This window comes from Aspergillus viridinutans (assembly GCF_018404265.1).
Source record: "Aspergillus viridinutans IFM 47045 DNA, scaffold_13, whole genome shotgun sequence".
Classification (NCBI taxonomy): Eukaryota; Fungi; Ascomycota; class Eurotiomycetes; order Eurotiales; family Aspergillaceae; genus Aspergillus; species Aspergillus viridinutans.
The window spans coordinates 158,562-175,042 of NW_025091229.1; the positions used below are offsets into that span (position 1 = coordinate 158,562).

Sequence of the window (16,481 nt, forward strand, 5' to 3'; positions counted from 1 at the left end):
AGTAGCTAGAGATAACTCAGGATTAGTGCACTAAACTTAGATAACCTATATCTTTAGTAATTGACTAATTGCTAGAAAATAATCAGGTTATAGACATACTTCCAGGTCATCTATAATAGTATCCTCTTGCTTAGCTTGTATAGAGAAACCAGCTAAGTCTATCCTAAAGCACTCTAACTCATAGTGTGAAGTTTATAATATAGGAAACAAGCACTGTTACATATTTAAAAATAGCTCAGCTGTCTAATTCAGGAAAAATAATAGATCTTAACCAGCTGGAGAAGACCATAAGAACATGTTTTGATGAGTCTCATGGTAGAAAATGGTCGAGGTCTAAGGGTGCAACATGGCCTCCTTATATGTTAATCAAGGTGATAATCAAGCTATTGGTCATGGAAGAGTATGGGCTTGTTAGTTATCATGGATTGGGCACTTTAACGGATCTCTTACCTGACTGCATGAGATCGCCTGTGTCAGTTGCGAAGACTGACTTATGTACCCGACTTCACCTCATGATAAAAGAAGCAGCTGCTATTACTAGGTAACATACCGTGATGACCATTGACAGACGTATCTGCTGCCAATCTACCGAGAGATAGTTGTTGTCAAGCGAAATTTACAGAGCGGGGGTGGGTCTAGTAGGAGTCCTGGCTTCTGTGGTACATCTTACTGGTAAACCTAGCTCATTGGAAAGCTGGAACGTATATCCGTAACGATCTACACAACTTCAATATGATTCAAGCAAATTAAGGCGCCACCTGCATTCGTTCCATTGTGAGACTATGTCATTGGTGGTTAGACTGTCCGTGCTCGTTTGTGGAAACGAACACGGACCTCGAGCCCAGCCCAACAAGCCTCTGATAGCGTATCAGTGGATTTCGCGAGAAGACCTTAGCTCCTGGTATGGCAGAATGACGTCCTAGCCAATAGAGTACCAGAATGCTGAACAGAAGAACATAGCGTAGAGAAGAAAGGAGATAGGGAATGTGGGTGGACTGGCTCTGGATGGCAGAACACCAATCCACGCCTGCGCCGTGACTATGTGACACACAGACTGTAGGCGTTGGCGCAAAAGCAGAGGACTGCTAGATATTATTAGAATAGCAAACAATGCTCAGTATCATTTTAATTATATCATTTCCCGAAATGGAAAAGGGCGTATCCTTAAGCGCTTTCGACATTTATTTCAGTTCTCACTTGCTTCAAGCCGCCGCACAAAAGCTAGCATTGCTTCAGAATCACAAGGTGGCTTGCCATCGGTTGTGCTTGGCGTATTCGGCCTGATCGCAACAAGTGCAGTAGTACTACATGAACGACCATATTTGATATTTCAACGGCTGATCATAACTTTAGATTCGCCCGGGGACGGAGGAGGGCGCGGGCGAATCGCCTTGAAGCCCTTTCTCCAGCCTAGTGCTACATAAAACTCAAGATCAAATCAGATCCATGGCTTGCTTTTCCACCGAATAGCAACAGCCTATTGACGATCAAGAAACATAACTTACTGCGACATGATCAGTCCGCTTAATACCTGAGACTACTGCGTTCTTTTGTAATAGATCCGCTCGAGTATTGTGTAAACTGGACGGACTATAAAGATAAATCCCCATCCTCTGCAGATAGATGGGAGTCGACAGTTCACGGCTATTCTAACTTAGATCTCCGACTGATTTTTTGATATCATATTATCTTCCCTTCCTTCCACTTCTTCATCTTATTATCTGTCAGTCGTTCACAATGTCAAGAGCCTTTTCCACCACCGCCCAACAGCTGAAGAAGCTCAAATGGAGGCTTAACGGGACGACGGTGGATGTCGCCTGGGCCCAGCGCACTGCGGAAAAAGCAGTAGACAAGGCTCCTGGATTGGCCGGTAAAGTTGATAGTGGGGTCGTCCAGTACGCGTGTTCTACTCGTCCCAAGGCATGCATAGCCCATCTGACAGGAACAGAGGAAATCCTCACCCAACAGATAAAACTGGGGATTCTTATCACGCTTCCATCACCCTTGGTATCAACGACGTCCAGGGGAAGGACCGTGTTACATCTGCACATGTTTACCCCGACGGGAGCGTTGCTTTCTCGAAGGAAGTGTACGGGCGAGTCAAAGTTGATGTTGATCCTGCTGCCCCCAAAGAACACAGCGCTTCCAAATAAGCAACAGTGACTCCAGTTGTCATGTATAAGCACATTTAGCCGCGCGGGGGAGGAACGACAGTGGACATGTAGACATGAGAAATAATTTTGTCTTTATGAAAATTTGACCATGAACGGGTGCTCATCAAATATAAAGGCAACCATACTTTTAACATATAAGAAAGTAATATTCTGTAATTGATAGAGGGTAGTGAGCCGCTGGATACATTGGAACTAGTTGAACTAGTTAGTTTACTAGTTCGCCCTGGCTTAGTCATCCTTGGTAGACTTCTGAACCATCGGCTTTGCGGACATGGAAGCTCCCTTTCGCTCCCCGCCTCCAAAAATTAAACTACCACAAACATAGGCTAGAAATGCCCGCCGACATTTTATTCTATAGTCTTTCCCATGCTCAACACCTTTTCTTCGGGGTAATTCGATATTCTAATTGCCGGCTTTGAATGCCTTGACTATTTCCTATTGTGCTCCCTCTTTGAGCTTGCAGTTAAGCAGCAAACTATTTCATCACACATCAGAACAAGCCATCACTTGAAACAGCTCCGTTGAAGAGTCCACTTCCCTATGCTGTGTATTCCACAGCGCGCATGTTACTCGTCTCTATGACTGCAGTACAGTCAATAAGCCGTATGATGAAGCGCACGCTTTCCCTCCGCACTAAACCACTCCAATTCCCTCCGGCTCAGTCTGCCCCTCCAATTCCTCAGCACAAACTTGTTGATGAAGAAGCCTCCCCAGCTTACAACCCCAAATACTTTTATCCAGCTACACCAGGGGAGATACTTGCCAATCACTATCAGTTACTAGTGAAGATCGGTTGGGGCACACGTTCGACTACATGGCTGGCGAAAGATATCACAAGGTATGCACCCAATTGTGCTTCTGTCATGCCGACTGCAATAACAGCCTAATGTACTAAGGGATTTTCATTTAGATACAGGTGGCAGTCTGAACGTTTCATAACACTGAAGATAATAAACAACCGCAGCCTTGATGAGGCTTACCGTGAACGTGACATTGAGGAGCACATTTCAAGGCAAAATCCAACACACCGCGGCCGTGCGATCATTCGGACCCACCTTGACAGCTTCGAGGTGACAAGTTCAGAAGGGAGCCATCTATGCCTTGCATACGAACCTATGCGGGAACCTCTGTGGATTCTCCAGAAACGCTTTGTTGATCAAAGACTCCCTCTCCCCATTGCAAAGGCATATCTCCTTATTCTTCTTGCTGGCCTTGACTATCTCCATTCGGAATGCAGGGTTGTCCATACCGGCAAGTAACTAATTTTCCTACTACATTGAACACCTTTTTTTTTTTTTTTTGGAGAAATAAGTTGCTAATCTTTCTGGTTCCTGCTAGATTTAAAGCTTGACAATATTTTGATGACCTTCGAGAATGAAGACGTTCTCCCCAACTTCCTCAAAGAACAGATCAATAACCTGCCCATGCAACGCAAAACCAACGCAATGTCTGGGCAAACAATCTATCGCTGTCACAATGATTTTGGGCCCCTGGACTGGAGAGAACTGAGAAAAATGGTGCCTAAAATCGTGGATTTTGGGTTAGCGACTTCACTCGAGAACGACAGCCAAGGACAGGCCGGGAAGAGTGAAGTTGGTCTTCACCCAATACAACCGGACCAATATCGTGCTCCGGAGGTCATACTTGGCTGCGGATGGAGCTTTAGTGCAGATATATGGAATTTTGGGGTTCTGGTATGAAATCCCTATTTCCAAAGTTTTATTTTTTTCCTAGCTTTTTATCAGCCGTCAACAATGGAAACGGGTCTATTCGTCCAGATCCTACATCATTCCCAGGTAGGGTTACGTCATAGGCCACAACTGACTCCCCTGCCGCAACAGGCCTGGAACATTATTGAGCGCACGGAGCTGTTTCATCAGGTGAATGACGCTCAAGGGCATTATGATGCCAAAGCGCACATAGCGGAAATGATCGCATTGCTTGGCCCACCCCCCAAGGAGTTACTCGCAAAATCCGATGCCATGACGGAGTTTAAATGGCCCAATTCTATCAGAAACGAGGCAGGCAAGCTCTGCAGAAACGGGCGAGAGTATTTTGAGGGGCCATTTTTCAATGAAAGAGGTGGGCGGTGCAGAAACATCTAATAGATACCATTATTTTTGCTGACTCATTCGTCCTGGCAGGCGAATTCTTTTATGATGATCTAATACCCGCTCGAAAACTCGAAGATTCAATCCAACTTTTAGGAGAAGAGGAGAGACCAGTCTTCGTGTCGTTTGTCAAACAGATGCTCGCCTGGCTTCCAGAAGACAGACGAACAGCTAGTGAGTTAATGGGACACCCTTTTTTAACCTGCTGAAAGTGAGGGCGGGCTGTCTAAACCTGTCAACCTCCTCGACAATATCGAATTAGATAGGGGCTGTCGACCTGATATGATTATTTCTGTTTGAGATCTCTCCAGATACACAAATTTTGCAAAGAAGGGGAGTGTAAGTAATCAAACAACAGGATGAAATATTCAGGCTCTATTCTGGATGATGTTGTCAAATTTATTGCTCTATCGCCCAGTCATTCATGTCTTCCACAATGTCCGGTCTGTTCCCTGAGTGACGAGAAGTAAGTTTGAAGTGTACTGGCTCGTGATTTTTGAAGCGCTCGGTAATTTGTACGGTTTTACCAGCACCGACATATATGGCCATAGTTAAGTTACCAGCTTGGAGGCTTACTCAGCGAATCAAAGAATGGATGCTAGGAAGTCGGTACCGACGCTAATAAAGCGGCTGGCTGTTTCGGACAAGCTGTATCCGATGGTTTGGGGCGCTGGTCCACAGCTTCCGGCCCCGTCGTGCGGACGATGATTGTCTGATTCAGAAGTCGGAGACTCAGACTCTTCGCCGACAGAGAGGCTCCATTGCTAAGATGTTTTGAGGTCTGGATATGATCGGATTCGCATATGTGCTACGATATGTCACCCGGAGATGGCCAAAGACGTCCCTGGCTTACGGATGGATGATCCCCTGATAGCCCCAGGAGCAAGAAGTTGTGGCAGTGAAAACTGTTTGCCTGAAATAAAAGCCGTTCGGGAACGAAGGGGCAGCTGGTCATAGAGACAGGAGTTTGGTATTTAAAGACCGGAATTTGTGAGATGCAGCGGCTTGGTTCGAGTGAGGACCTAAGCCATAATTGAATCCGCCACGACGTATGGATTGGAATATCCTGCAATTTTCAGCATCGACTTAGCTGGCTCAGTCAGGAAGCTCAATTTTTCACGTGGACCCCCGGAGAGGCTGCCATCGGATCGAGCTACTTCCCTCCATGTAATGAGGATCTGACCTACAATGAGGCGAAGAAGGACTGGTACATGGTGACGGAATGGCAGAACCAGAGATACATCCTGGCATATAAGAAGTAGATACTGTGATGGCTTGTGGACTCATGAGGTAGTCTCTCTGGAGGCTAGGATGAAGACAAACTGTTTGTGATTCTGGTCTGGATTGATGATTGTTTGGTTGGATTACTGCTACCAGTCAGCATCTAGTCTTGCCTACAGACAATCAAAAATTCATGTTTCTCTTTATATACATAGATATACATATGGCTATCATCGAGAGTTCAGAAGGACTGACGAGGATGATTGCATTGAGGTGGGCGGAGATGAGAGACCAAAAAAAGGGTGGAAAAAATTGCCTCCATCCAGGATCGAACTGGAGACCTCAGGATTTCAGGAACATCCCTTCTGTTGACAGAAGAGTCATGTGATATGAGACCTGCGTGATAGCCAACTACACCATAGAGGCAATTGTTGAGATAATGCGCCTCTGAAAAAGTATATGTAGAAAGCCATCGATTTGAATAGCTATCGCTGGTCTTCCACATTTGGATGCCCCAAATCTGTGGTAGGTGCTGTAAATGTATTAAATAATATCTTATAAAGTTATAATGATTGCTAGATTATATGATATTAGTATATTACTTTTCTCTGCGAAATTAGAATAACCATAGAAATGATTTTATCAGCTTAAGACTACCAGTGACATCCTGCCACTACAGCAGATATATATTTCAACCTGAGGAGAGTGTTAGTGATTACAAGAGAAATATTGATTTCCTTCCAACCTGGTGTAGTGATGATACACTGTTAATGGTTTAACTGTTTAAGTTATGCTACAAGTCCGCAATTAAATGCTATCGACTTGATACAGAGATCGCTCTAATAATACAAAATGCAATCTATGGCTTTATCCAAAGACCAGCATAGCGATCCTCCTTTCCAGAATTGTACCCACTGAAAGCGCGAAGAACATAGCCCTCCTTCTTATACTTGTCGAATGCTGTCTGGAAGCCTGGTGAATCCAATCCATGCTTGGCGACCCAGGCACCAGAGGCCGACTTGTCCCAGATGGCCGCATAGTAGACGTGGTCGTCTACCTGATACCCATCGACGTCGATCAGGCGGTATCCGTCCTTGACATATTTGTCAAAGCGCGACTGGTATTCGGCAGAGGTCATGTTGGCATAGGAGAGCCAGGCGATGTTGTCGTTCTTCTTCTCCCAGATCGCAGCAAAGCGCTCCTCGCCCTTGAGGTCGTAGCCACTGATATGAGTGAGCTTGTAGCCCTGTTTCAGGTACTCGTCGAAATATTTCTGCATCGATTCGACCGTCATTCCATGACGGGTGACCCAGCCGGCAGAGGGTGACTTGTCCCAAATGGCAGCATAGTACGCATTGTCGCCGACAGTGTAGCCATTAACCTGAACAACACGGTATCCCTGGCTGAGGTACTCGTCGAATTTCTTTTGGTAGTCGGCAGAAGTCATGCCATGGTGAGATTTCCAGGCCACCGAAGAAGACTTCTCGAAGATAACGGCAAAGTTAGGCTGGCCGTTGCGTTCGTAACCGCTGACGGAATTCAGGCGGTAGCCTTGGCCCACAAGATCATTGAACTTGGCTTGGTATGCATCGGAGGTCAGCCGGTAGTAGGCGTGCCATTCATTTGCCTGAACGCACACAGCTGAGAGAATGGCAGCAGCCCAAGGAAGGAATCTCATTATGAGCAAGGTTTGAATGAAAGAAGTGGTAGTGAAGATGAGAGAAGAAGTGATGTTCTGTTCCTTCCATGATGGGTTCCGGACGAAGTCTTATATAGGGCGATAATTGCTCCCCAATAAAGCAGATATAAGTGGAGAAGCTGTGGGCATAGGAAAGAGAGCCGCCGAATGCAGCCTAAAGAGGCAATAATACTGTCTTGGCAGACATATCAGTATCTCCACTGTTCGTATTCCGGGGTATTTATATCTGGAAATGCCGCATCTCGCAAAGCGATTGGCGTAAAGGCCGCAGAATCTATCGCACCCGTAAAGGTGGAACAACCCTGTATATTTTGGCAAAGAGTGGTCAATGATAGGCCAAGGTAGCAGCAACAACACGAGGCTCCTCAAAAAAATCTCTGTAGCTGTCACTGTGCCCCTGACTAGGCTGACACGGCGAGGCTTCCCCGTATCCATCCCAAGCCGGTGCTCTCGGAAGTTGTCGGTTCCCAAGCCTGGCCTTCGTGGACCAATACTGGCTCGGAAAAGAGCAAACAGGACTTCTGAGATGGCCCCATGGTGTAGCAGATGTCCTGAGTCAATAAATCTCCGATTCTACCTCGAATCGCCCAGATTTTGGCTCATTTAAGGATTATGATCATCATCAGGGTCTGTAGACAGGAATATATTGTTTTTTCTTTCTCCTCTGCGCGCTTAATTCAGGGCCAGAGAGAACCCTGCTGCCCTTGGAAGGAGTGTGTGCTAGAACGAGAAGCCAAAGACCTCGCCGGTCGTGTGGAAAGCGTTCTGAAAACTGGTCAAAATTAGACAGAAACTGTATTCGATCAACGGTTGATTAGCCCTTGAAGTCTGAGATCGAGATCTCCGACGAAACTAAGTTCTGATCGACATGCAAGTGAAGTTTACCAACAGCAGCAAAGGGCTAGCGATCTGACAGTTTAGCAAACCACCACCACTTTTATACTCATACAATCTCGAGCATACACGTCAAATCGTCAAGCATCCTGAAATTTGCAAGAGATTCCGGAATACTCCCTCAGGGGCTATTCCCACCCTAGAATAACTCACACACAATTTTGAATCTTGCCATATTCAGGCAGAGCCCATTTTACCATCCATTCTGACTCAAGAACGTGCTTGGTAGTAGGACGATCCTCGGGTCTGAATGAGAGCATCGGCCGTAGCATGTCAAAGATAGCGTCCCTCTCCCTTGCGTCAAACAACGGCATCCCGCTCTCTTGCCTGGGCTGTTGCACGCTATCCTCAAACCGATCGCCCCAGGATCGGAAAGGGTTACGATTCAGTGGCGTACCATCCTCTGTAAATTTGTGTCGTCGCGCCTCCCACGTCTTCCACCATTCAGGTGGCAAAGTACCAAGAGTATCGACATGCTCACAGGTCATGTCATCCTCCGTCGCAAGAAATCCTTCAAACAATGGCCGTTGAGCGATGATAGTCCATATGGTACAGGCGAGAGACCAGATGTCTGATGAAAAAGACAGAGGCTTCTTTGGTTCAAACCGAGCCTCGGGGGGACGGATAACAAGGGGGGTGCGAGATTCGTATTTTAGTTCTTTTGGGTGTGAAAATGCTTCACCAAAATCTGTAAGCAAGATCCTGGCTTCTGCAAGTGTGATGTCCTCACTTGCTTCGCCCAGCCATATGGGCGCAATGCCATGGGATGGAACACCAGGAGGAAGTGGATTGCCATCTAGATGAACAACTGGCTCTAGCTCCGGTTCTCCATAGTTCTCATATAATTGTTCGATTGAGAGCCGATCAAAATTGTGTGGAACTTTGAGAAGAATGTTGCCTAGGTGAAGGTCTCCATGGACGATTCCTTGGGCATGTACATAATCCACAACGAGAACGAGCTGCGCAGCCAATGACCGGGCTACATCAAGCTGGAATAAGCGGATCCACGAACCATCTTTCACCCCTGAGAGGCTAGCCCTTGCCGGCGCGGTGACGTAGCAAGCATGATGGCCATTTGGGCCGTGAATGGTGAATCTATCTAGAATCGACGGAATCATTGTCTTTCCTGGACTGGTGATCGGAGAGGAATGAGGACCAGTGAGAGTAGATATAATATCCACTTCCTTCGGGTTCGAGTCTGCCGTGCAGACTTTCATCGCAACGTATTTACTGGATTGTTCGTCACGGGCCAGCCACGTAGTTGAATAGGAGCCATGTCCCAGCTTATGAACAACACGATATCGACTGTGGAAGTGATCTCCAATTTTAATGGGGTGATAACCCCCTGGTCGATAGTTCTCAAGTCTTTCGACTCCCTCAAGAGGCTCGTACAGAACACCGGTGGTAAAGTTGTCATTGGTCGCCATTGAGTTAAACGCGGTGATAGTAAACGCGCAGTGGGGTTGGTTGTGATGAAGCAGTGGCATGCGCACCTTATGAAGGATAGAAGAAGTTATTTGGGAACATAAATTATGCGGGAGCAACAACCGAATGGCTGATGATGACAATGTATTCATTGCTGTATCAAGTGCGGAGGTTGAACCAAAAGGAGTTCAGTAAAGGAGATGAAAATATCTCACTATTCTGTGGGTTGTATCGTCAGCGCTTAATGAAGTGCATTATTAGTTCTGGGGTGTACTGCAGAGTTCAGTGCTGTTTATGAATATGATACAGCAGAAATTTTGACGCAGCTTTGGATTTATTAGTACTTTCTCACCCCCGATCTTTGCCCATAGATTAAATCCCTGGCAGCCATCGTTGAAGTTGAAAATGATAGAGTAAACCCGGTTCGCTCTCTAGGGGGCCTTGCCCACCTTGCGGTAGAAGAAAAACAATTTTTCCGTTGATTGCCAAAGGCTAATGTTGAGCATCAGTTGGACTGGTGAGGTCCGTGAGGATGGTGCTTGTTTCTGTCATACAGTCATAGTCAACATACAATAAAATAGAATAGGGAGCACTAGCTAGGGGCCCCATGCCGTCTATTGCCACAATAACCTGAAGAACATAATAATAATAATAATAGTAGCCCCAGCTAGGGCACCTGACTCAAGACTAGGACGTCGGATCTCTTCATGAATTACAAAGTAATGATTCTCATATTAGAAGCAATGACGAGATCATACTCCTCACGATGACAGCTTCTTCCAAATTCCAGACAAAATATTAGGTGGGTTAGTAATGTTATAAGTAGACTATCGAAGATCACGCTTGCATCTGCATTATTTAACAAGTACAACATGACATCAACATAAACTATTGTAATATAAACTTATCAACATCATTGGAAGTCAGACCTTGTGTAATATATCGATATCATATCGTCAAAGGTGGTCATTTCGAGAGATTCAGCAGACAAGGCCCAATGACGTCAGGGCCCGCGTGGCATCATCGCATCAAATGTCCATCCAGACAGTGCCGATCCTGGAGATCCAGCAAGATGTCAATCCTTAATGCTAAGGAAACGGGCTTTAACCTTGTCAGTACGCAATCCAGCAAGGGTCGAGCAGTGATTGATTCCCATGGGGATCCACACACGTCATGGTGGTGGATCACCATGTGGCTGACAGCCATACCCAAATCAGCATCTATATAGTAAGGCTATCGCGATTTCTAATCTTATGATAATATCTGTTTTTCAAAACAAATCTCCTCTTTTCATCCCTCTCTGCAGTGATCAGAAGCCCATAGCCCATATTTCTGTCGAATACAGCAACAATATGGACAACCTTAACCAAAAGACCGGTGGGGAGACCCATACGGACGAGCAAAAGCGACACTTTTATGACAACCTCACCGAGGATCAGAAGAAGAAGCAATCTTTCAGCGAATGGGTGAAAGAGGCATACAATGACCAATATGAGAAATGGATGCCGTGGCTCGAGGAGCAGTACCTGAAATGGTTCGGAAAGGGCGACAACAAGGCTTCATACGTCACAAAAGGTAACAAATGTCCCTTTCTCGACATGCATTGGATCATTATGTCTTTGAGCATATGATAGACTAACATGAGCTCGACTAGATACCCTTTCCAAGTCCAAAGTCACCGGCATCAAACAGGTCGACCAGGTGCAAGACGACGTCCACAATCTGGTCGGCAACCAGCTCGGTGAGAACGGATTCCTTGCTCCCGTCGGTAACATGGCCTCTAAAGAAGGGATCAACCGCGCCGAGAGAAAAGGCAAGGACGAGAATGGCTCTTATGGCGGTCCGCTCGGCGGCGTCACAGACCCCGTGGTGGATCGGGCCAAGGGTGCCGGTCAGAGTGTCACCTCTGGGGCAGAGACGGTGGGAAATTCCATTTCTGGAGGATTCCAGAGTGCCGGAAATTGGTTTAAAGGCTCTTCCAGCAAAGAACAGTCGTAATTGCAGGAATGCGGGAGCAACTCTGACGATTGAGGATTCTACTTTGATTGGGTTTTCATGTTTGCAAGAGATACCAGTACTCGATCTTATTAATTTATGATTTATCCTTTGTTAAGTTTGCTACATTCAGTTTCTTGCTTCCGTAGGGCAGTGTCCGACAAGCATAGGGTCTGAGGCACAGGATGAAGGTGACAGTCTTCTCTGCGGCGACATTGCAGACCAACGTCTCGATCCAGCAGACCTTGTTCTTTCTGACATTCTCCTGCCTCATCCGCTCTTTCTTGCCAGCTTCCTGACGACGGAGCATCCTGCAGCAGCCGTCTGGTGAAATAAGTGTGGAGGCGCCTTGCGACAGTCAGCGCGGTTGCTGCGTTCTATGCCGGGTCTGCTAGCTTAATGTTCCCTGATGCCACATTCGTTCGGCTGCCACTCGGGCATATTCGGTGATATCGAGGACAATGAGTACAAGATCTATGTCTATGTACATGTTGAGCGCGGCTGCACCTTTATGCTCATTCTATATGGCAAGCAGCCCGGGATTTAGGCCGCCTGCGCCGCTTGTTTCAACCGCCTTTCCTCGCGTTCACTATGTCGGTCCGCAAAGAGATCAAAGTGAGGCCGCATAAAGATAGTGTACTTGACGAACTCTTCCATGCAATCGACTAAGCGGTCCCGGTTTCCGCTGGGCATGAGGTGATAGTCTCCCGGTTGACCCGCATCCGGGAAATGCGTGTATGCCTTCGGTATTGAGCTCTGGTTCGGGATCACAAACATGCGCATCCATCGCCCCAGGATCCGAAGCGAGTTGACGGCGTTGAACGATTGGGATCCTCCGCATACTTGGGCGATGGCCAGGGTGCGGCCCTGAGTAGGTCGAACGCTGCCGGTAGACAGGGGAATCCAGTCGATCTGGTTCTTGAAGACGGCAGTCTGACAGGATCAGTAGTGCTCTGGAAGACATTGAATAATGAAGAGCTTACCAGGTTGCCGTGTTGCTCGGGGGTCACCCAGAGATGACCGTCGCTCCATGTGCTCAGTTCGCGCAGCTCTTGGACTTTGGGGTGCGTATGCTGGACGTCGTCCTTGACCGGTAGGCCCTCTGGATTAAAGACGCGGACGTCACAGCCGAGTCGGAAGAGGATTCGACTGGCTTCAAGGGCCACAAGCTTCGAGTACGATCTGCAGATGGTGTCAGGCTCGGATGCTTGAGACGATTACTCCGCGCTAACAGATCCATACCTCTTTCGCAGAGAACCGTACAAAACTAAAACCTTGATACGTTTCTGAGTCGTCTTGAGATCCTCCGCAGCCATGTCCAGCACGGTGTCGAGTTCCAAGCGATTGGCCCAATCCTCGGCCGTTTGCTGAGGATTCAGTAGAAAGGGGCGATATTTCTCACGGATTTTCGGGTCATCTTCACTTTCTGGTATGGCTAGCGACCTGAAGGAGGGCTGGAGTGTCCGCATATGTTCATGTTTGACCTCATGTAGGGTCACTGTGCTGGAATGTGCCATTCTAATGCTGATGGAAGACGATGGGACAAGCGTCGGAGTGGCTATTGTGATGACTCTCGGGGTCAAGCGATTTATTGACCACATATGGATTAACTCTGATATTAGGAAGATATATTAATAGCCACAACTTATAGAACAATCAATTTCTGTCAAAAAATGCCAGCATTATACTCTGCAAATCCTTATCAGATGCATTGCTTCTGCAGGGGATGTCATCGGCGACTGTTGATTGGCTGGACGGATCCGATACCCAACAACAACTCAGAAACCTTCCACTTTGGACGAACCCACAGAGTGTGGAGAACAATACTGAAATCAGCAAGAGAAGCTCAAGAAAATCATATCATGAATACTTCAAGTGCATTGGGTGGCTCCTCTTGAATGCTATCTGTCGATAATAGGAAAAGAACGAAAGTAATACATTCAGGTGTCAATGCCACTACCTTAGCTGCTTTTAGGGCATAGACAGTGGCCACCGGGCAAATGAACGAGATGGTTCAAGACCAAGGGAGACATCGCTACCATTGTAGCGCACTGGGTACATGACAATCTCCCTCCTTGTGGCTTGCTCCAACATTCTTTGCCGCTGTGAGCTCCTCGAACAGTCTGTTCCCGAATTTGCGAAAGGCAGAAGTAATGCCACCATGGCGGAAGAGTCCTTGTTCCATGTGACTCAATTGGAACCCAAAGCGGAGTCCATCAATGCCAATAATGTGCGCACGGAGGTCAATCGATATCTCGGAGCCATCCTTGGCGGCGGCGTAGAACGACTCATTAGGCATGGTAATGCCCAACAGGCCGAGGTTGGGCATGTTCCGTTGAAAGATAAAGGCAAACGATTTTGCGATCACACATTTGATACCGCAGCCTTGAGATGTTATCAGCAAAAGTAGGTGTGGGAGTGGTATCACGCACCAAGTAATGCCATGACGGCCTGTTCGCGCGACGATCCACAGCCAAAGGCTTGACCAGCCACAACGATGTTGAAGCCTTCTTTGGCTCGTTGACGGAACAACGGATGGGTGTATTGCAGGCAATGCAGACCACTTTGCTCATTAGTTTTCATGTCCATCAAGAATTCAGCCGGTGCTAGCTATGGATGTATCAGCAAATGTAGCCTAACAAAAGAATACCAGTAGTTATTTGAGCATACCGCATCTGTGTCGATGAAGTCGTCTAGCAGCTGGACCTTGCCACGCAGGGTTCCAGGAAACGGGGGTTCTTGTGTGTATCTGGAGAAAATACTTGATTCAGGTCTCTCCTGAGAGAGAGCAGGAGAGTCGCTTGGCTCAACATAGGTCAGATGAGAAGCCGCGTCCGTGTTCGCAATCAGTCCAGAAGACCCGCGCAAGGATATCCATCGCTCCCAATTGATCCCACAAAGCAAGTCATGAGGGTCGGTCAATTTCATTTCGAATGAGGATGCAGCGACAGTTGCGGCAGAGCCTAGATGCCCTATTGACCCTGCATTGCATCCTTCAGCGAAAGAATGCCGTTAAGCGGCACGCATACGAACCTTTCCCCATGCGATTCTCAAAATTCCTATTCTGGGATGAGAGCCAGACTTCTCCTGGAGCTGCCTGGTCCGCCGACATGCCAACGCAGTAGCTGCAGCCTGGTACCCCAATCTCAAAACCCGCCGCTTCGTAGACGTCGGTGAGGCATAATTCGCGTAGTCTGCGCAGGATCGGCAATGACCCGGGTACCATCTTCCTCTTGCCGTGCTTAACTGGCTGGTAGCCTTTCTTTAGCCCTTGTTCCAGCACAAGAGCAGCAAGGATGAGGTCCTCCTCGGTTGTGGTGCAAGCTCCAATAAAGCAACCATCCAACCGCATTCCTGCATAATCCGAGACAGGAACCACATCATCTGGTCTCGGGTATCGAGCAAAGAATGATTGAACATTTCCAAGATCAATGTCAAGTTCTGCGGCGTACTGCGCATCGCTGTCGGGTCTGAAGTACGTGATGAGATTCTTGTGTTGCTGTAAGCGTCTGTTGGCCACGAAGTCGCGCGTGATTTCGTCAGGCACAAATACCCCGGTAATCCCACCGAGTTCCTTCTTCAATAAGCAAGGCATAAAGGCTTCAACGGCATTGACGTACCGCTGTCATGTTGCAAATAACAAATCGAGCATCAGCAGACAAATACTGCGCACCGGTGCCAGAAAACTCGACGATCCTGTCAGAAGCGACAGTATTCCTCTTCAACTGCTGCAAGATGTATAGGATAACATCTTTTCCGCCGATTCCAGGCTTAGGTACGCCCGAGAGACGGATGTTGATGGACTCGGGAACTTTGAACCACGTCTCTCCTGTTACCAAGGGGAGAGTCACATCTGCTGCCCCGAGTCCAATCGCCAGACATCCCAATGCGCCAGAGGAGCACGTATGTGAGTCGGAGCCAATGATCAGCATGCCAGGTTGCGCTCGTTCCCTGTAGAACTCGGTGTGGATAATAGTATACTAAACCATGTTAGCATCTCCCTGGAGTTAAGGGTATCATGACCAACGTTCATTCCCTGGTACTCGGTCATTTTGAACACTCGCTTTGCCCTCTCACTTGCGTCAATGAGCGCGCGAACCTTCGGAACGTCTCTGATTCGAGGATCTACGACATGATCACCGGCGAGCCAGAAACGATCGTTGCGATGAATCCCCGGCTTGCCTAGATCGTTGTACGTAGTCTCCATGCCCTAATGAACTGCCTTAGCGGCGGAGAAGAAGTCGTGATGGTAAATCCTCACGGCCCATGATGCCTCCGACGCAATCACCCAATCGACATCGACCCGAATCAAATCTCCGGGAGCCACCCAACCTCTATGAACCACGTCGTGCAACGCGAAGATTTTCTCGCTTAGAGTCATCCCACGCCGACCTGGAGGCCTTGATGGCAGCGGAGCAAGCATCGATCTGGACCTATCCTCCGAATTAAGCCCTTCCAGCCAGGCAGACACGAGGAACAGAACCTCTGATTCTTGCTGCGCTGTCAGGTCGCTCGCGTCGTCTAGACCCAGCCCTCCAAGTTCGTGCGGTTGGGTGCACACGCGAAGCACATCGGCTAGAGCAGAGGATTCGCGGACATGGCCCAGGTTTCGCAAGATCTCGATCACGTCTCTGATTTGAGAAAGTTGTCCGATGGTGGACGCAATCTTTCCTTTGGAATAGTTAGTTTTGCTCTCTCCTAGCCCGGACAACAGCTGGAGCCGTCTTACTTGATGTATCGTCGAGACGTATGTGCCTTGTTTGCTCAATGATACGGCATATGTGCACTGAACTATTGCTATTGGTTTCAGGCATCTTGAATCCGCAAATCAAGCTACAATCGGGACTGCGAAGACCACTGAGACTCGTTCTGCGAAGGACTCTGCCTTATAGCCTTTTGTCCCACTGCGATGACAACTGCTGTGCGACTGTCAGCCCGCTTGCGGCCCGGAAACGGGCTGTA

The 16,481-nt window shown here is 47.8% G+C and overlaps 6 protein-coding genes and 1 non-coding gene across 7 annotated transcripts; 2 read left to right on the forward strand and 5 right to left on the reverse strand.

The window, feature by feature from the left end:
• Positions 1-1,737: 1,737 nt before the first annotated feature.
• Positions 1,738-2,153, forward strand: Aspvir_002816 (uncharacterized protein; the record flags this gene model as incomplete). Its single annotated transcript, XM_043274412.1, has 2 exons — positions 1,738-1,895; positions 1,949-2,153. 2 exons carry the CDS (start codon positions 1,738-1,740, stop codon positions 2,151-2,153), a joined length of 363 nt encoding a protein of 120 aa, XP_043130347.1.
• Positions 2,154-5,819: 3,666 nt separating this feature from the next.
• On the reverse strand, positions 5,820-5,932 carry Aspvir_002817. The gene has a single exon. It is a non-coding gene; the product is annotated as a tRNA-Met (tRNA).
• Positions 5,933-6,365: 433 nt separating this feature from the next.
• Aspvir_002818 (uncharacterized protein) lies at positions 6,366-7,184 on the reverse strand (the record flags this gene model as incomplete). Its single annotated transcript, XM_043274413.1, has 1 exon — positions 6,366-7,184. One exon carries the CDS (start codon positions 7,182-7,184, stop codon positions 6,366-6,368), a length of 819 nt encoding a protein of 272 aa, XP_043130348.1.
• A 1,064-nt stretch (positions 7,185-8,248) lies between these two features.
• Positions 8,249-9,586, reverse strand: Aspvir_002819 (uncharacterized protein; the record flags this gene model as incomplete). Its single annotated transcript, XM_043274414.1, has 1 exon — positions 8,249-9,586. One exon carries the CDS (start codon positions 9,584-9,586, stop codon positions 8,249-8,251), a length of 1,338 nt encoding a protein of 445 aa, XP_043130349.1.
• A 1,290-nt stretch (positions 9,587-10,876) lies between these two features.
• Aspvir_002820 (uncharacterized protein) lies at positions 10,877-11,522 on the forward strand (the record flags this gene model as incomplete). Its single annotated transcript, XM_043274415.1, has 2 exons — positions 10,877-11,099; positions 11,179-11,522. The coding sequence occupies 2 exons, from the start codon at positions 10,877-10,879 to the stop codon at positions 11,520-11,522; spliced, it is 567 nt and encodes a 188-aa protein (XP_043130350.1).
• Positions 11,523-12,062: 540 nt separating this feature from the next.
• arsH (putative arsenic resistance protein ArsH) lies at positions 12,063-13,036 on the reverse strand (the record flags this gene model as incomplete). Its single annotated transcript, XM_043274416.1, has 3 exons — positions 12,063-12,452; positions 12,503-12,701; positions 12,762-13,036. The coding sequence occupies 3 exons, from the start codon at positions 13,034-13,036 to the stop codon at positions 12,063-12,065; spliced, it is 864 nt and encodes a 287-aa protein (XP_043130351.1).
• Positions 13,037-13,554: 518 nt separating this feature from the next.
• Positions 13,555-16,333, reverse strand: acoC (aconitase family protein; the record flags this gene model as incomplete). The annotated part of the gene is made up of 8 exons (XM_043274417.1): positions 13,555-13,904; positions 13,952-14,129; positions 14,190-14,491; positions 14,553-15,093; positions 15,140-15,499; positions 15,547-15,729; positions 15,781-16,190; positions 16,249-16,333. The coding sequence occupies 8 exons, from the start codon at positions 16,331-16,333 to the stop codon at positions 13,555-13,557; spliced, it is 2,409 nt and encodes an 802-aa protein (XP_043130352.1).
• Positions 16,334-16,481: the final 148 nt, after the last annotated feature.